This window comes from Dicentrarchus labrax, unplaced genomic scaffold, assembly GCF_905237075.1.
Source record: "Dicentrarchus labrax unplaced genomic scaffold, dlabrax2021, whole genome shotgun sequence".
Lineage (NCBI taxonomy): Eukaryota > Metazoa > Chordata > Actinopteri > Moronidae > Dicentrarchus > Dicentrarchus labrax.
The window spans coordinates 34,038-55,026 of NW_026136763.1; the positions used below are offsets into that span (position 1 = coordinate 34,038).

General features: G+C 41.2%; 1 protein-coding gene across 1 annotated transcript in view; it reads right to left on the reverse strand.

Annotated features, from left to right (window-relative positions):
• Window positions 1–205: 205 nt before the first annotated feature.
• The window catches only part of mkrn2 (makorin, ring finger protein, 2), a 35,423-nt gene continuing 14,639 nt past the window's right edge, over window positions 206–20,989 (reverse strand). Inside the window, exons 7-15 of the mRNA XM_051393781.1 lie at window positions 10,329–10,457; window positions 9,932–10,065; window positions 9,440–9,580; window positions 9,188–9,363; window positions 8,655–8,720; window positions 8,405–8,553; window positions 8,119–8,229; window positions 614–758; window positions 206–524 (exon numbers count right to left, since the gene is read on the reverse strand). Coding sequence (XP_051249741.1) covers window positions 363–524; window positions 614–758; window positions 8,119–8,229; window positions 8,405–8,553; window positions 8,655–8,720; window positions 9,188–9,363; window positions 9,440–9,580; window positions 9,932–10,065; window positions 10,329–10,457 — 1,213 coding nt within the window. The 3' untranslated portion in view covers window positions 206–362. The remainder of the gene's footprint in view (window positions 525–613; window positions 759–8,118; window positions 8,230–8,404; window positions 8,554–8,654; window positions 8,721–9,187; window positions 9,364–9,439; window positions 9,581–9,931; window positions 10,066–10,328; window positions 10,458–20,989) is intronic.

Consider the following 20,989-nt stretch of genomic DNA (forward strand, 5'->3'; position numbering starts at 1 on the left):
TTCACCAATACAAAGATTAAAAGATCATCTCTGAATCTGAGGAACTGTTATTAACGTTGTTCTGACATTTCATAGAATAAGTTAAATTAGATCAAATCAATGAATTCATCAATTAATCAATAACGAAAATGCAGCCCTGTATGAATGAAGCACAGAGGTTCTGCCATCAACAAAGAAACAAACAAATAAACACACCACCATTGAATGACTTCACACTGACTGTGTTTACTTATTTACACAATAAATAAAATGCCAATAATCGATAATCAAACGTGTAGACATGATTGAAACAGAGCGGAGAGCTGCAGAGTGATCATGTGATTTAATATTTCATTGACTCCAGGTCTGGTCCGGTCCAATCTCTACTGGTCTGGTCCGGTCTCTGGCCCGTCATGGCTTGGCCCCGACATCTGCATGAAGAGCTCCCTCAACTCTGTGATGTCATCATCGAGGGACGGCAGGGGCGGGACTGAATGCTGCTCACGCTCCTCGATGAAGTCCCACAGACGGACGCTGTTCATGAACTGATGGAACAAAAACACTGTAAAAACTACAAATCCAAGCAGCTCTAAAACTACAACTTCGAATCAAAATGGCTGTCACAGTTTCTGACCCGCACGTTCCCCTCGGAGCTCAGCTGTTTCCTCGGCCGGTCGGGTTCCGCTCGGGTTCCGTCGGGGAAGGCATGAAGATACAAACACTTTCCTCCGAATGGACATGAGCCACGACCCTGATCGAAATACTTACAGGCCTTCTTACTGCGGAGACATAGTAAAGACAGAGTAAAGACTGACACTAAAGAAAGAGAGATAGTAAAGACAGAATAAAGACAGAATAAAGACACAGAATAAAGAGAGAGTGAAGACACAGAATAAAGACAGAGTAAAGACAGAATGAAGACACAGAATAAAGACACAGAATAAAGAGAGAGTAAAGACAGAATGAAGACACAGAATAAAGACAGAGTAAAGACAGAATGAAGACACAGAATAAAGACAGAGTAAAGACAGAATGAAGACACAGAATAAAGACACAGAATAAAGAGAGAGTAAAGACAGAATGAAGCACAGAATAAAGACAGTAAAGAGAGAGTAAAGACAGAATGAAGACACAGAATAAAGACAGAGTAAAGACAGAATGAAGACACAGAATAAAGACAGAGTAAAGACAGAATGAAGACGAGACTAAAGAAAGAGAGTAAAAAAAGATAGTAAAGACAGAATAAAGACACAGAATAAAGAGAGAGTAAAGACAGAATGAAGACACAGAATAAAGAGAGAGTAAAGACAGAATGAAGACACAGAATAAAGAGAGAGTAAAGACAGAATGAAGACACAGAATAAAGACAGAGTAAAGACAGAATGAAGACGAGACTAAAGAAAGAGAGTAAAAAAAGATAGTAAAGACAGAATAAAGACACAGAATAAAGAGAGAGTGAAGACAGAATGAAGACACAGAATAAAGACACAGAATAAAGAGAGAGTAAAGACAGAATGAAGACACAGAATAAAGAGAGAGTAAAGACAGAATGAAGACGAGACTAAAGAAAGAGAGTAAAAAAAGATAGTAAAGACAGAATAAAGACACAGAATAAAGAGAGAGTGAAGACAGAATGAAGACACAGAATAAAGACACAGAATAAAGAGAGAGTAAAGACAGAATGAAGACACAGAATAAAGAGAGAGTAAAGACAGAATGAAGACACAGAATAAAGACAGAGTAAAGACAGAATGAAGACGAGACTAAAGAAAGAGAGTAAAAAAGATAGTAAAGACAGAATAAAGACACAGAATAAAGAGGAGTGAAGACAGAATGAAGACACAGAATAAAGACACAGAATAAAGAGAGAGTAAAGACAGAATGAAGACACAGAATAAAGAGAGAGTGAAGACAGAATGAAGACACAGAATAAAGACACAGAATAAAGAGAGAGTAAAGACAGAATGAAGACACAGAATAAAGAGAGAGTAAAGACAGAATGAAGACACAGAATAAAGAGAGTAAAGACAGAATGAAGACACAGAATAAAGACAGAGTAAAGACAGAATGAAGACGAGACTAAAGAAAGAGAGTACAGGAACTAGAAAAAGAGATCACATCTCTCCTGTACTAGCTTCTCTGCATTGGCTCCCTGTAAAATGTAGAATAGAATTTAAAATCCTCCTCCTCACCTATAAAGCTCTTCATGGTCAGGCCCCTTCATATCTTAAAGAGCTCATAGTACCCTATTACCCCTCTAGAACACTACGTTCTCTGAATGCTGGGCTACTTGTGGTTCCTATAGTCTCTAAAAGTAGAACAGGAGCCAGAGCCTTCAGTTACCAAGCTCCTCTCCTGTGGAACCAGCTTCCAGTTGTGGTTCGGGAGGCAGACACCCTCACCACATTCAAGAGTAGGCTTAAGACATTCCTCTTTGATAAAGCTTATAGTTAGGGCTGGATCAGATGAGTCCTGAACCATCCCTTAGTTATGCTGCTATAGGCCTAGACTATCGGGGGATTTCCCATGGTGCACTGAGCTCCTCTCTTCCTCTCTCTTTCTTCACTCATTCATGTCCCATTAATGCATGTTACTAACTTCACTTCTTCCCCGGAGTTCTTGTGCTTTCTCGTCTCGCAGGTTCTCATGGATCCTGGTGGAGCCTCCTGCCATGGTCCTGCTTGACTACACTTGCCAATATCACTGATATTATTGTTATTATTATTATTATAAGTATTATTATTGCTACGGTTACTGTTGTTGCTGTTGTCACTGCTCAGTGTCCCCCATCGTTGCTGTTGTCATGTTCATCATCATCAGTCACTACTATTAGTGTAGTTGTTGCTGTGCGTCTCTCTCTCCCTCTCTCTCTCTCTCTCTCTCTCTCTCTCTCTCTCACCCCAACTGGTCGAGACAGACGACCACCCACCTAGAGCCGAAGGATCTGTCCTAGGTTTCTGCCTTTTAACAGGCAGTTTTTCCTTGCCCTTGTCTCCAAGGTCTTGCTCATGGTGGTACTGTTGGGTCTCTGTAAATAATGTTTTAAAGAGTTCGGTCTAGACCTGCTCTATTTGAAAATGTCCTGAGATAACTTCTGTTATGAATTGGCGCTATACAAATAAAATTGAATTGAGGAAAGAGAGTAAAGAAAGAGAGTAAAGACAGCGTAAAGACAGAGTCAAGACAGAGTCAAGACAGAGTAAAGACAGAATAAAGACAGAGTAAAGAGAGAGAGTAAAGACAGACTAAAGACAGAGTAAAGACAGAGAGTAAAGACAGAATAAAGAAAAAGAGTAAATACAGAGTAAAGACAGACTAAAGACAGAGAGTAAAGACAGACTAAAGAAAAAGAGTAAAGACAGAGTAAAGACAGCTTAAAGAGACAGAGTAAAGACAGAATAAAGACACGGAATAAAGACAGAGTAAAGACAGGATGAAGACAGAGACTAAAGGAAGAGAGTAAAGACAGCGTAAAGACACAGTAAAGACAGAATAAAGACAGACTAAAGACAGAGTAAAGACAGAGAGTAAAGATGGAATAAAGACACAGAGTAAAGACAGAATAAAGATCGAGAGTGCAGAGTACAGAGTAAAAACAAAGTAAAGACAGAATAAAGATCGAGAGTACAGAGTAAAGACAGAGTAAAGAAAGAATAAAGACAGACTAAAGAAAGATAGTAAAGAGAGTAAAGACAGAATAAAGACAGAGAGTAAAGAAAAAATAAAGACAGGGTAAAGACAGACTAAAGAAAGATAGTAAAGAGAGTAAAGACAGAATAAAGACATAGAGTAAAGACAGAGTAAAGACAGAGAGTAAAGACAGAACAAAGATAGAATAAAGACAGTAAAAACAGAGTAAAGACAGAATAAAGACAGAATAAAGACAGAGAGTAAAGACAGAATAAAGACAGTAAAAACAGAGTAAAGAGAGTAAAGACAGAGTAAAGACAGAATAAAGACACAGAGTAAAGACAATTAAGATCGAGAGTACAGAGTACAGAATAAAGACAGAGCAAAGATACAATAAAGACACAGAGTAAACAGAATAAAGATCGAGAGTACAGAGTAAAGACAGAGAGTAAAGAAAGAATAAAGACAGAGTAAAGACAGAATGAAGACAGACTAAAGAAAGAGAGTAAAGACAGCGTAAAGACAGAGTCAAGACAGAGTAAAGACAGAATAAAGACAGAGTAAAGAGAGAGAGTAAAGACAGACTAAAGACAGAGAGTAAAGACAGAATAAAGAAAAAGAGTAAATACAGAGTAAAGACAGACTAAAGACAGAGAGTAAAGACAGACTAAAGAAAAAGAGTAAAGACAGAGTAAAGACAGCTTAAAGAGACAGAGTAAAGACAGAATAAAGACACGGAATAAAGACAGAGTAAAGACAGGATGAAGACAGAGACTAAAGGAAGAGAGTAAAGACACAGTAAAGACAGAATAAAGACAGACTAAAGACAGAGTAAAGACAGAGAGTAAAGATGGAATAAAGACACAGAGTAAAGACAGAATAAAGATCGAGAGTGCAGAGTACAGAGTAAAAACAAAGTAAAGACAGAATAAAGACAGAGTAAAGACAGAATAAAGATCGAGAGTACAGAGTAAAGACAGAGAGTAAAGAAAGAATAAAGACAGACTAAAGAAAGATAGTAAAGAGAGTAAAGACAGAATAAAGACAGAGAGTAAAGAAAGAATAAAGACAGGGTAAAGACAGACTAAAGAAAGATAGTAAAGAGAGTAAAGACAGAATAAAGACAGAGAGTAAAGACAGAGTAAAGACAGAGAGTAAAGACAGAACAAAGATAGAATAAAGACAGTAAAAACAGAGTAAAGACAGAATAAAGACAGAGAGTAAAGACAAAATAAAGACAGAATAAAGACAGAGAGTAAAGACAGAATAAAGACAGTAAAAACAGAGTAAAGAGAGTAAAGACAGAGTAAAGACAGAATAAAGACACAGAGTAAAGACAGAATAAAGATCGAGAGTACAGAGTACAGAATAAAGACAGAGCAAAGATACAATAAAGACACAGAGTAAACAGAATAAAGATCGAGAGTACAGAGTAAAGACAGAGAGTAAAGAAAGAATAAAGACAGAGTAAAGACAGAATAAAGACAGAGTAAAAACAGAGAGTAAAGAGAGTCAAGACTGAGAGTAAAGACAGAATAAAGACAGAGAGTAAAGAAAGAGTAAAGGCAGAGTTAAGACAGCATAAAGACACAGAGTAAAGACAGAATAAAGACAGAGAGTAAAGACAGAATAAAGACAGAGAATAAAGAGAATAAAGACGGAGTAAAGACAGAATAAAGACAGAGTAAAGACTGAGTAAAGACAGAGAGTAAAGACAGAGTAAAAACAGAGTAAAAAGAGTAAAGACAGAGTAAAGACAGAATAAAGACAGAGACTAAAGGAAGAGAGTAAAGAAAGATAGTAAAGACAGAGTAAAGACAGAGTAAAGACAGCGTAAAGACAGAGTAAAGAGAATAAAGACAGAGAGTAAAGACAGAATAAAGACAAAGTAAAGACAGAGAGTAAAGACAGAGTAAAGACAGAATAAAGACAGAGAGTAAAGACAAAATAAAGACAGAGAGTAAAGACAGAATAAAGACAGAGAGTAAAGACAAAATAAAGACAGAGAGTAAAGACAGAATAAAGACAGAGAGTAAAGACAGAATAAAGACAGAGAGTAAAGACAGAGTAAAGACAGAATAAAGACAGAGAGTAAAGACAAAATAAAGACAGAGAGTAAAGACAGAATAAAGACAGAGAGTAAAGACAGAATAAAGACAGAGACTTTAGAAAGAGTAAAGAAAGAGAGTAAAGACAGTGTAAAGACAGAGTAAAGACAGAATAAAGACGGAGTAAAGACAGAATAAAGACGGAGTAAAGACAAAATAAAGACAGAGTAAAGACTGAGTAAAGACAGAGAGTAAAGACAGAAGAATAAAGACAAAGTAATGACAGAGAGTAAAGACACAATAAAGACTGAATAAAGACGGAGTAAAGACAGAATAAAGACAGAGTAAAGACTGAGTACAGACAGAGAGTAAAGACAGAATAAAGACAGAGTAAAAACAGAGAGTAAAGAGAGTAAAGACAGAGTAAAGACAGAGACTAAAGAAAGAGAGTAAAGAAAGATAGTAAAGACAGAGTAAAGACAGCGTACAGACACAGAGTAAAGACAGAATAAAGACAGAGTAAAAACAGAGAGAAAGAGAGTAACGACAGAGTAAAGACAGACTAAAGGAAGAGAGTAAAGAAAGATAGTAAAGACAGAGTAAAGACAGCGTAAAGACACAGAGTAAAGACAGAATAAAGACAGAGAGTAAAGACAGAATAAAGACAAAGTAAAGACAGAGTAAAGACACAGAGTAAAGACAGAATAAAGACGGAGAGGACAGAGTACAGAGTAAAGACAGAGAGTAAAGACAGAACAAAGATAGAATAAAGACAGTAAAAACAGAGAGTAAAGACAGAATAAAGACAGAGTAAAGACAAAATAAAGACAAAATAAAGACAGAATAAAGACAGAGTAAAGACAGAATAAAGACAGCGTAAAGACACAGAGTAAAGACAGAATAAAGACAGAGAGTAAAGACAGAATAAAGACAGAGAGTAAAGACAGAATGAAGACAGAGACTTAAGAAAGAGTAAAGAAAGAGAGTAAAGACAGTGTAAAGACAGAGTAAAGACAGAATAAAGACGGAGTAAAGACAGAATAAAGACAGAGTAAAGACTGAGTAAAGACAGAGAGTAAAGACAGAAGAATAAAGACAAAGTAATGACAGAGAGTAAAGACACAATAAAGACAGAATAAAGACGGAGTAAAGACAGAGAGTAGCGAGAGTAAAGACACAGTAAAGACAGAATAAAGACAGAGACTAAAGAAAGAGAGTAAAGAAAGATAGTAAAGACAGCCTAAAGACACAGAGTTAAGACAGAATGAAGAAGGGGACTTAAGAAAGAGTAAAGAAAGAGAGTAAAGACACAGAGTAAAGACAGAGACTGAAGAAAGAGAGTAAAAAAAGATAGTAAAGACAGAGTAAAGACAGCGTAAAGACACAGAGTAAAGACAGAATAAAGACAGAGGGAAGACAGAGAGTAAAGACAGAATGAAGACAGAGACTAAAGAAAGAGGAAAGACAGCGTAAATACAGAGTAAAGACTGTAAAGACACAGAGTAAAGACAGAATAAAGATGGAGAGGACAGAGTACAGAGTAAAGACAGAGAGTAAAGACAGAACAAAGATAGAATAAAGACAGTAAAGGAAAGGACGAGACAGAGTAAAGACGAGAATAAAGACAGACAAAGTAGATAAAGGCAGTAAAAACAGAGAGTAAAGACAAAATAAAGACAGAGTAAAGACAAAATAAAGACAAAATAAAGACAGAATAAAGACAGAGTAAAGACAGAATAAAGACAGAGAGTAAAGACACAATAAAGACAGAGAGTAAAGACGGAGTAAAGACGGCAAGTAAAGACAGAGTAAAGACAGAGAGTAAAGACAGAATAAAGACAGAGTAAAGACCGAGAGTAAAGACAGAATAAAGAAAGAGTAAAAACAGAGAGTAAAGACAGAATAAAGACAGAGCAAAGACAGAATAAAGACAGAGTAAAGACAGAGTAAAGAAGAAAGTAAAGACGGAATGAAGACAGAGAATAAAGACAGAGTAAAGACAGAGTAAAGACAGAATAAAGACAGAGAGTAAAGAACAGAGTAAAGACGGAATAAAGACAGAGTAAAGACAGATCAGACCTGATCCAGACTGTGTGTGTACACTGTGTTCCAAATGACTAAGCAAATATGACTTGAATTAAAGAAACATTTGATTTTTTGTTTTTCCAATGAAGCTCTTAATTGTTTGCTTCCTGTCTGTTTAGATCGTGACATCAGTCTCAGACAGGTTTGTCTACATTAGTCTTCCAGGTAGTCTAATTAATGGGAAACTACTTAAGGAGGTTGTTCCACATTATTAAGCAAGCATTGTCATCATTGGTAATTGTGTTTAATAAAATCCAGATTACCATATAATTGTTGAGGAATAAAAAATCTGACTGAATTATATCGACTATTTAGTAAGAAAAAGAACAAGAACAGTATATGCAGAATAATTTGGAACACAGTGTAGGAAGCTTACCTGACTCCTGACTTGAAGAGCTCTATAAGGTGGTCCTTATCGTCCTGGTCCTCCACCCAGTAGACTGAAGGGATGACGAACTCTGAGGCGACTCGACACTCTGGACATGCCCTGAGAGACAGAGAAACCTCTCAGACCCTGTCCCAGACTCCCAGACCCTCTCAGACCCTGTCCCAGACTCTCAGACCCTGCCCCAGGCCCTCTCAGACCCTGTCCCAGACTCTCAGACCCTGCCCCAGACTCAATGATCCTCTCAGATCCGGTCCCGGACTCTGTGAACTCTTACTTGATGATCTTGTTGCTGAAGTTTCGGGTGCAGCGCCACTTTCGGATGCAGGACAGACAGAAGGTGTGACAGCAGGAGGACAGAATGCCGAACCTCCGGTCTGACGGGTTCACCTTCTGGACCACCACCTCCATACAGATGGAGCACACCTGAACAACAACAACAAAATACAACAACAAGAGTTACTGGTACTAAACAACAACAACAAGAACAACAACAACAACAACCTAAGCAGTCTGAATGAACCCACCTTGTCCTGACTCAGCTGGGCTGCAAACGCCTTCTCCATGTCAGCCTCAAAGGCTAGTAGACACATCTGTAGGCAGACAGACAGACAGAGATAGAAACATAGACAGACAGAGAGACAGACAGGTGTTACAGCCGATAAAAACTGGCCTGTACAAACAGAATATGAATTATAATCATTTATTATAATAAGTGCTGTGAATTAAGGGTCTATTACAATACAGTAAGAGGGGGGGAGGGGGAGACAGGATGAGAGACAGGAGGAGGAGGGAGACAGGAGGAGGTAGTAGGAGAGATGAAAACGTTCTGTAACTGTAACAAAGTGATGAAATAATCTCAAAGAAAGAAGAGCTGCAGGTTTACAGGATGATTCACAGAACCAGCGGACTGTCCCTTTAAATTCAATCAGATACATTAAAACAGATTAAATAAATGAAATTAGATACATTAAAATAATGAAAAGAAATCAAATAGATTAAATGAGATAAATTAACTGAATTGAACTAATTTTAAAAGAAATTAAAAGAACGTGCACACCTTCTCGTGCGCTCTCCTCTGCTCAGGGTCGTGGGGGTGGAGCACTTGCAGCCCACACACCTCACACAGGTCGCCATGGAGATACGTGCAGTTGTCTTCGTAGTAACAGTGCCCTGCGGCAGCGTAGGGACACAGCTGGGGGAGGTCCTGGTAAGCCCCGCCCACTGGGGGAGGGGCTGCAGAGAGAACAGTTGTTATTACATCACAGTCAACAACCAGCCAATCAGAAGATGGTATTTTTCTGTATCCGACCTTGTTCCTGCGCTGAAGCTTCCAGACCCGTCCTGATGGCGTCCACGTACGACTGAGGAGCTGCTGCTGCTGCTGCTGCTGCTGTGACCTCTGACCCCAAACTGTCTCCTGGACCCCCGAACATACTGTCTACAGGCAGGACTGAGAGACAGACAGGCAGAGAGACAGTTATAGTATATATATATATATATATATATATATATAACAGCACATTTATAAAAATATATATCTGTACTTTTGTTATTGAATGAGTGAACAGCAGTGGGCCGAGCACGCTGCCTTGAGGAGCTCCATCACAGTAAAGAACTAAAGATCCATTTGTTTGAATATAATTCAGCGAGCGTATAAACCTTTCTGGCCCCACCCATTATGAGACATCACTTTACAGACAGCTGAGACACCTTACAGGCAGCCATACAGGAAGTGACACCCTACTAAACTCTGCAGGTGAACATTTCCAACATGGCCGATGTGTCTGAGTGTGTCAGTCACCTCTTTCTTTGAGGACCAGGGTCTTCTTCACTCCACCTCTGACTGAAACCCCGCCCCCAGCTCCTCCTACACCTGCCTGATCCTCTGAAGCTCCTCCTCCTCCTCCTCTGGATGAAGATTTGATGTGGTCGTACCTGCACACAAGAAGTGATGTAACCACTAACAGGAAGTGACGTTACTGCTTCACCTCTAGCTGGTTATAGAAAAGGGTATGACAGGCGCTACCTGTCAGTCAGGTGAGTGTTACCTGTCAGTCAGGTGAGTGTTACCCGTCAGTCAGGTGAGTGTTACCCGTCAGTCAGGTGAGTGTTACCCGTCAGTCAGGTGAGTGCTAGCCGTCAGTCAGGTGAGTGCTAGCCGTCAGTCAGGTGAGTGCTACCTGTCAGGTGAGTGTTACCTGCAGCGTTCTCCATAGGCACACACTCCTCTCTGGTAGAACTTGCAGATGGTGGAGGGTTTACTGTTGGTCGGGTCGTGAGAGAACAGGCAGCGGCTGCCCTCCCTGCACACACCGTGGAGGAAGTACCTGAAACACAGTACACCTGTTACACCTGCTGCAGAATCCCCAGCCTTCAATAAATGCATCACCATAGCAACAGAAAAAACCTGCTCTGTGATTGACAGTTCATTAGCAGTTGCCATAGAAACAGTATAGATGCTTTAGACATTATCTACATTGACTGAATGTTTGCTGATCAATAAGTTTATATAGTATGGAACCTGAGTCATGTTTGTCTCAAACTGTTTAACTTTAGGTTAAATAAACTGCATCCATACAAATCTATTATTATTATTTATATATTATTATTAGGGACCGAGCCAGTATCCACTGAAAGGTCCCTATTGTTTTTGCTAAAGTTATTATTATTTTTAGCCCCCTTCAACTGCATTTGTGCCCCCCTGAACATATATGAAAGCTCAATTTTATTTAGCAAAGTTGTCAGGCCTGGTGAAAAACGTTATAATCTATGCGTCACTTTCAGATCGGCCACTAGGTGGTGCTACTATTAAGAAAAGTGTGTTTAGGCTAATAACTCCCGCATAGTTTGTCACACATTCAAAAACCCTATATCCACACGTTCGGTGAATGGAGCTGAATCTCCCCATATAGGCGATGCCCACTTCCGCCTATAATTGTTTTTTGCTAGAGCGGGAAATGTCCAATAACTACGTTTTCGTGTTCCATCAATGCGCTTTTGTCAGATTCACACAAAACTTTTTATGTAGCATCTGGAGACCGTCCTGGCAAAAAAAGTATTTTAAAGTATTTCGATATTTAAAAAAAACGTTATAAAATTAAGACTTCCTGTAGATTTTTCGTCAAAAAAGGAAGTGGAGCATTTCTCCACATTGGTATGTCCGATTGACACCAAACAGATAGTACTCACAACTTAAGTGTACGTGGTCCAATCTCAATGAAACTTCACGTTTGATAAGAGTCCCGCCCTGAACACATCTACATGACAATATTCAGATATAGTGATAGCGCCACCTACTGGCAACAGGAAGTAAGCGCTGCGTGGCAACTTTGATTTGATTTACGTGACATTTTCATTTTTCAATTATGACGGAACGTGACGCGGCCGCAGCACACCCCGAGCTGCGTGGAGTGCAAGGTCCCGCCCAACACTGCTTGCAGCTTTTATTATTATTATTATCATCATTATAGTATTATTATCATTATTGTATTATTAATATTGTATTATTATTATTGTATTTTTATTATTAATATTGTATTGTCTTTATTGTATTATTATTGTATTTTAATTATTTATGTATTATTATATTATTATTGTATTTTATTATTATTAATATTGTATTATTATTATATTATTATTGTATTTTATTATTATTAATATTGTACTATTATTATTATTATTATTATTGTATTGTTAGATTATTATTATTAATGTATTATTATATTATTAATGCTCCACTATCAGACTGACCTACAGCAGGTCCACCTGTCAGTGAACTGAGCCCTAATGTTCTGCTGTTGGAAAAATGGAGGGAAACGTCCTGTTCGACTCTACAACCACAACTAATGTGCGGACTGCTAATGTTAGCTTGAACCACCGGTTCCAGTGGATCCTCAGTGGAGTCAGACATTGGTACGATGTAAGTAAGTAAAGCTTTATTTCTATAGCACCTTTTTAACACACAGATCCAAAGTGCTTTACCAACAACAAATAAACATCAGTGTGTAACCATACCCAATCAAACATAGGGAGCATGTAAATACAAACAAAGGAAGATAAAACAAGAGGGAAGAATAAATTAAAAGAGAGACGACAGAGGAGATCTATAAAAGGTCTGTAGAGGATTAAAACCACAGATTGAGTGAATCTGAGTGATTGAGGAAGATTCCACGATGTTGGGGCTGAAAGTTTAACAGTCAGAGCGGGGAATGGATAAAAGGTTGAGGTTTGAGAAGTGAAGAGGCCGAGGAGTGGCATGAGGACGGAGGAGATCTGAAATGTAACTGGGGGTCATGAAGTGTTTTATATGTAATCAGTAAGATCTTATAATTGAGTTTTACAGGAAGCCAATGAGGGATGTGAGAACAGGAGTAATGTGGGACCGACAGCTGGTTCTAGTTTAACCCTTGAGGCACCAAACGTGTACATTCTGCCTTTTTGACTTGTTTGATTCTCTATATCCGTTTAAAGGCTAACTGTATGAAACTTGGCCAGGATTTGTTTTTTATTATTATTTTTAAATTTCCATGATCCCCTCTATTGTAAGGTGTACTATACAATTATCATTATCTATACCTACACCCTTTCACCTCGGGCCCAACTTGGACACATTGACTCCCACATATTTTTGATATACTGTAATCTTGACATATTATAATGCTTTTCCCATGAATACCTAATAAATCCAAGCCACTACCTTCAAAATACATGGAAAACAGGTTTTAGGTCAGGGGCACCAGAGTTTCATCACATAAAGTTTCAATGGAGGCCTAGTTCTCTTACCTTGTAAAATGCATGGCAATAAACACCATAAAAATGGTCTTGGTATGTTGGGAGAGATATAAAATAGTGTGTGTGTGTGTGTGTGTGTGTGTGTGTGTGTGTGTGTGTGTGAGTGGTGAGAGAGTGAGTGAGTGAGTGAGTGAGTGAGTGAGTGAGTGAGTGAGTGAGAGAGAGAGAGCGCGAGCGAGAGAGAGAGAGAAATTTGAATCAAAGGCCAAATGAGCTGTTTATGTTTTTTCCTGATCAAGAGAGAGCCTCCTCTCTCCTATTGGATGCTTGGTATAGGCTGTTTATGCAGGTGAATGTTAGAAGTGTGTGAGAATAGTTGGAATGGTAAATGGATCTGTACTTGTATAGAACCTTTCTAGTCTTCAGACCACTCAATGTTCTTTTACCCTCCTGAGACCTGAGCTTTTGTTTGGGGTGCATTTTCAATTTCTCCTAGCTATTTTGGATTAGTAGGACCTGATAGATGTAAAAACAAGCATTGTTTTTGAACAATTTGTAGTTTTCACATAAAATGATGTCCTCATATGAGGAAATCAGGCTTTTTTTTACTATAAAACTATGTCCCCATATGAGTATGCAGGGTTGCAGGAGGCTATATTACAGCCAGGTTCCCGCCAGTGCCCTGCAGCTCAGTGGAGGAAGAGGAGGAGGAGGAATTAGAGTTGGAAATGGAGGATGACACTCTCCATGGAGATAAAAAAAAATGGGGAAATCTTATGGTCCCCGACACATGGAGAGTCCCTGCCATTTGCCCGAAGCCAGGTCCATGGTCAGGAGGAGGAAGAGGAGGAGGAGGAGCCACAGCCAAGCCCTCCAGAAAGCAGAGGCAGTGTGTCTGGTGCCCACAGCACAGAAGGGTTTGGTCAAAAGTGCGCCAAATGGTAATGGTAAATGGACCTGTACTTGTATAGCACCTTTCTAGTCTTCCGACCACTCAAAGCGCTTTTACACTACGTGCCACATTTCACACAGTGATGGCAAAGTCCATCGAACAGAAACTAACATTCATACACATTCACACACTGATGCACGGCATCAGGAGCAATTTTGGGGGTTCAGTATCTTGCTCAAGGATACTTCGACATATGGCACCAGGAGCCGGGGATCGAACCCACAACCTTCCGATTAAGGAACAACCCGCTCAGCCTCTGAGCCACAGCCACATGCATGTGAAACTTCAAATCAGTGGTTTATGCCTTGAATTGTGAACACACGCAAAAGACACATGACATCTTATGACAAAAGGGGCATAAAAAAATAAAAAATATTTTTAAAACTATAAAAATCTTTGGTTAGGTCTGAAGTGGCTGAAAAGATTTGATGCAGTGAAAGTGGAAAAAAATATCATTATATGACATTTTTATTACACTTTTATGAGGGACCATTTTGGGTCCCCAGGTTCAAATTTGTATGCTCGTTTTAAAAGGTGCCTCAAGGGTTAAAGGTCACTGGAGGACAGAAACTTTAGATTTATTTGGTAGCAGCAGGACACAGGACAGACAGTTTGGTTAGATGGAGAAAACTAAGAGACACCCAGTGTTTGGTGGACAGATGATAACAGTAGATGTGTTTATACATTATATATATCTATATATAGATATAGATATATAGATAGTGTCCTGAGATAACTTCTGTTATGAATTGGCGCTATACAAATAAAATTGAATTGAAAAATTGAATATATATAGACAAGCCCCTACATGGCACGTACCACCACCAAATTAAAGAAGTGGCTGATATGGAGAAGACCTACCAATGGCTGGAAAAGGCTGGACTCAGAGACAGCACAGAGGCACTGATCATGGCAGCACAAGAACAGGCCCTAGGTACAAGAGCCATAGAGGCCAAGATCTACAAGAGTAGATCTGACCCAAGGTGCAGACTATGCAAAGATGCCTCTGAGACAGTCCAGCACATAGTAGCAGGGTGTAAGATGCTAGCCGGGTCAGCGTACATGGAGAGACACAACCAAGTGGCTGGAATAGTGTACAGGAACATCTGTACCCAGTATGGAATAGAAGAACCCAAATCCCAAGGGGCCGCACCACAGAAGGTGGCTGAGAACAACAGGGCCAAGGTGCTGTGGGACTTCAGCTTCCAGACTGACAAACAGGTCCTGGCCAACCAACCAGACATAGTGGCGGTAGACAAGGAGCAGAAGAAAGCGGTGGTGATAGATGTGGCCATACAGCAGACGCCAACATCAGAAAGAGGGAACACGAAAAGGTTGAAAAGTACCAAGGGTTGAAAGAACAGCTGGAGCAGATGTGGAAGGTCAAGGCGAGCGTGATCCCCGTGGTAGTAGGAGCACTCGGGGCAGTGACCCCCAAACTGGGGGAGTGGCTCCAACAGATCCCAGGAACAACATCAGAAGCCTCAGTCCAGAAGAGCGCAGTCCTAGGAACAGCTAAGATACTGCGCAGAACCCTCAAACTCCCAGGCCTCTGGTAGAGGACCCGAGCTTGAGGATGACACAGATACCACCCCAAGAGGGTGAGAGGGAAGTTGTTTTTGTATATATATATATATATATATATATATATATATATATATATATATATATTTATATTTTTATTTTTTTATTTATATGTATAAATAAATATTTAAATAACTAATAAATAAAAATATATAAATAAATATGTATATTTGTTTTTGTTATACATTTATTAGTTATTTCATGTCTATTTGTTCCAACTGGATTTTTAGAAAACGTGACAACCCAGTACAGACACAGTGAGCTACTGTACTGACTGACCTTACAGACACTGTCCTCAGTGAAGGAAACTGTCCCCATTGTCTTCAGTGCCAGACACTGTCCACATTGTCCTCACCAACAGACTCTGTCCCCATTGTCCTCACTGACAGACACTGTCCCCATTGTCCTCAGTGACAGACTCTGTCCCCATTGTCCTCACCGACAGACACCGTCCCCATTGTCTTCAGTGCCAGACACTGTCCCCATTGTCCTCACCGACAGACACTGTCCCCATTGTCTTCAGTGCCAGACACCGTCCACATTGTCCTCCCCGACAGACACCGTCCCCATTGTCTTCAGTGCCAGACACTGTCCACAATGTCCTCACCGACAGACACCGTCCCCATTGTCTTCAGTGCCAGACACTGTCCCCATTGTCCTGAGTGACATCTGCATTGTCCTGGTGACACTCGTCCCTGTCTTCAGTGACACTGTCCCCATTGTCCTCACTGACAGACACTGTCCCCATGTCCTCACTGACAGACTCTGTCCCCATTGTCTTCAGTGCCAGACACCGTCCACAATGTCCTCACCGACAGACTCTGTCCCCATTGTCTTCAGTGCCAGACACCGTCCACAATGTCTTCACCGACAGACACCGTCCCCATTGTCCTCACTGACAGACTCTGTCCCCATTGTCCTCACCGACAGACACCGTCCCCATTGTCCTCACCGACAGACACCGTCCCCATTGTCTTCAGTGCCAGACTCTGTCCCCATTGTCCTCACTGACAGACTCTGTCCCCATTGTCCTCACTGACAGACTCTGTCCCCATTGTCCTCACTGACAGACTCTCTCCCCATTGTCCTCACTGACAGACACTGTCCTCACTGACAGACACTGTCCCCATTGTCTTCAGTGCCAGACACCGTCCCCATTGTCCTCACTGACAGACACCGTCCCCATTGTCCTCACTGACAGACACCGTCCCCATTGTCCTCACCGACAGACACCGTCCCCATTGTCTTCAGTGCCAGACTCTGTCCCCATTGTCTTCAGTGACGACTCTGTCCCCATTGTCTTCACTGACACTCTGTCCCCATTGTCCTCACTGACAGACACTGTCCCCATTGTCCTCACTGACAGACACCGTCCCCATTGTCTTCAGTGACACTCTGTCCCCATTGTCCTCACTGACAGACACCGTCCCCATTGTCTTCAGTGACACTCTGTCCCCATTGTCCTCACTGACAGACACTGTCCCCATTGTCCTCACTGACAGACACCGTCCCCATTGTCTTCAGTGACACTCTGTCCCCATTGTCCTCACTGACAGACACTCTGTCCCCATTGTCCTCACTGACAGACACTCTGTCCCCATTGTCCTCACTGACAGACTCTGTCCCCATTGTCCTCACTGACAGACACCGTCCCCATTGTCTTCAGTGACACTGTCCCCATTGTCCTCACTGACAGACTCTCTCCCCATTGTCCTCACCGACAGACACCGTCCCCATTGTCTTCAGTGACACTCTGTCCCCATTGTCCTCACTGACAGACTCTGTCCCCATTGTCCTCACTGACAGACTCTGTCCCCATTGTCTTCAGTGACACTCTGTCCCCATTGTCCTCACTGACAGACACCGTCCCCATTGTCCTCACTGACAGACACCGTCCCCATTGTCTTCAGTGACACTCTGTCCCCATTGTCCTCACTGACAGCACTCTGTCCCCATTGTCCTCACTGACAGACACCGTCCCCATTGTCCTCACTGACAGACTCTGTCCCCATTGTCCTCACTGACAGACACCGTCCCCATTGTCTTCAGTGACACTCTGTCCCCATTGTCCTCACTGACAGACACTCTGTCCCCATTGTCCTCACTGACAGACACTGTCCCCACTGTCCTCACTGACAGACACCGTCCCCATTGTCTTCAGTGACAGACACTCTGTCCCCATTGTCCTCACTGACAGACTCTGTCCCCATTGTCTTCAGTGACACTCTGTCCCCACTGTCCTCACTGACAGCACTCTGTCCCCACTGTCCTCACTGACAGACACCGTCCCCATTGTCTTCAGTGACACTCTGTCCCCCATTGTCCTCACTGACAGACACTGTCCCCATTGTCTTCAGTGACACTCTGTCCCCACTGTCTACACTCTGTCCCCACTGTCCTCACTGACAGACACCGTCCCCATTGTCTTCAGTGACACTCTGTCCCCATTGTCCTCACTGACAGACTCTGTCCCCATTGTCTTCAGTGACACTCTGTCCCCACTGTCCTCACTGACAGCACTCTGTCCCCACTGTCCTCACTGACAGACACCGTCCCCATTGTCTTCAGTGACACTCTGTCCCCATTGTCCTCACTGACAGACACCGTCCCCATTGTCCTCACTGACACACTCTGTCCCCATTGTCCTCACTGACACACTCTGTCCCCATTGTCCTCACTGACAGCACTCTGTCCCCATTGTCCTCACTGACAGCACTCTGTCCCCATTGTCCTCACTGACAGACACCCCCCTTTTGTGACACTCTGTCCCCATTGTCCTCACTGACAGACTCTGTCCCCATTGTCCTCACTGACACACTCTGTCCCCATTGTCCTCACTGACAGACATCTCTTCTAACATCCTGGGACCATCTTTGAAATACCATCTTGAAATGAATGAATGAATGAATGAATGAGTGAGTGAGTCAGTGAGTGAGTCAGTGAGTCAGTGTGGATGTTTTCTATGAGTGTATCTGATCTCACATATTTACATCTTCTGACGTTACTTCAAACGGAACACAAGCTAACAGCTAACAGCTAACAATATTAGCACGAGGCTAACGCCGTCACAAACAGACAGACAGACCGGGGACAGACAGACCGGGCACAGACAGACAGACCGGGCACAGACAGACCGGGGACAGACAGACAGACTCACCTGCAGGTCACCTGTTTGGTGCTCATCTTCCTCGCGGAGTTTCAGCTACAACGGCTGCTTCTGTCGTCACTCGGTGTCCCGTTCAAACGCTTCCGACCGACACCGCACCAACGTTCCTTCCGGTGACGTTCCGCTGACGCAAAGTTCACATTCACGTGCTATTTATCTAATACAGGTAACATAGTGCACTCAGATATTGATATTAATGGTCATTTTGTATGTCAAGTGATTGACTTTAACGGGTGTATTTTATTGTCACTAATGTTAATGGATATAACAGTAAAGTAGAGAATGAGATATGATATGGTTTAACAAGTTCCCTAATGCCTTCCTTTTAATGATAATGTATTAGATAAATGGCCATCAAGACAAAACACAAATGTAAGCTGCTATTTAAAGCTCTTCATGCAAAGATTTGATCTGATAGATATTTGGAGAGAAATATTTCCGACTGACAGAGTATACACATGGTCTAACAAGGCGGGATCCTCCCAATCTAGGATTGATTATTGGCTGATGTCCAGAGGTCTTAAAGAGAATACAACAACACAAATTCTGGCTACACCGTGAACAGATCATAAAGCTATACATATTATCATCCCTCTATCCTCTGCTTGTCATAACTGTTCTTCATATTGGAAATTGAATAGTTCAGTTTTAAATTATGAAGATGTAAAAGATGAAGTTAGAAGACTTATTCAGAAATACTGGATTGAGGCTCAAATTGTCAATAAATATTGTATCAAGTGGGAACTTATGAAATTTTAAATTGCTAAGTACTTAAGGAAATATAGTTCTGATCTAGCCAAACTGAGAAGTTCAGAGGAAGACGAGATAGTATCTATCATAACCTCCCTTTGTCAAAAGCCCCCGGATTATCTCTCTACAGACAAAAAAAAAACCTCGCTGAATATCAGAGTAAGCTTGACAACTTATATATGCTAAAAGCAAAGGATGCCTTTATTAGATCGAGGCAAAAACTGGATGGAAGAGGGAGAACAAAATTCGGGCTATTTTTTTAGGTTGGAAAAATCTCATACCAAAACTAATTCTATCCAGCAACTTAAAATTGATAATACTATATGTGATAACCCCAAGCTAATTGCTACATACTGCTCAAACTTCTATAGCAAGTTATATACCTCTCAATATTGTGAAAGGAGTGCATCTGCCTTTTTAGATTCTATTGAGGTGAATAATATTAATGATGTAGACAGAGATATATGTGATGCTCCTTTGACTTTACAGGAAATAACTTATTCCACCAGTAGCCTCAAACCTAACAAGTCTCCCGGTGTGGACGGATTCACGTCTGAATTTTAAAGAGCTTTTGTGGAACAACTAGCCCCATTCTTATTGAAGGTTTTCACAGAAAGCATAGATAATGAATTGCTCCCTCAAACACTAACACAAGGCTTAATCACACTTATTCCGAAACCTATAAAGGATGTACTGCTTATTAATAACTGGCGCCCCATTTGTCTTTTAAACAATGATTATAAGGTGTTGGCAATTGCTTTTGCCAGAAGGCTTAAACTAGTTTTGGATACTGTCATAGATGAATCACAGTCTGGATTCATGAATAATAGACACATATCTAATAACATCAGATTGGTATCAGATTTGTTAGATTATTCTGAATTAATCACTGATAACAGTTATATCCTGTTCTTAGATTTTTACAAAGCCTTTGATTCAGTTGAACATCAGTTTATTTTTAGTTCTTTGGAAAAATTTGGTTTTGGGCATTTCTTTAGCAAAGCTATTCGAACCTTATATGCTAATAGTAACTGTTCTATTAAATTGAGTTCTGGCACAACCCCACGTTTTGACATTAAATGAGGAATCCGGCAATAACAGAGTTATCTTCAGCCGCTATGGTTAGCCAGCCCCCAGTAGCCGGTGCAGTCCGACCAAAGGTAGCTTCTGCTAGCCGTCCTCCGGTAGATCCCCCGGTAGTTCCTCCGGTAGATCCCCCGGTAGTTCCTCCGGTAGATCCCCCGGTAGTTCCCGAGCAGCCGGGAAAACAGGGAGGCTGGGTGACTGAGCGAAGGAAGACTAAAATGCCGAAGCCCACAGTTCACCACCAACCCATTCATGTTTCTAATACATTTTCCCCACTCAGCGATTCACCCGCTGAGGAACCAACTCTGGTTATTGGCAGCTCCATAGTCAGAAACATGAAGTTAGTGAAGCCAGCGGCCATAGTTAAATGTATCCCTGGGGCCAGAGCGGGCGACATTGAATCAAATTTAAAACTGCTGGCTAAAGGTAAACGTAAATACAGTAAGATTGTTATCCACGTCGGCGGTAACGACACCCGTTTACACCAATCGGAGGTCACTAAGATTAATGTGGAGTCGGTGTGTAACTATGCTAAGACAATGTCGGACACCGTAGTTTTCTCTGGACCCCTCCCCAATGTGACCAGTGAT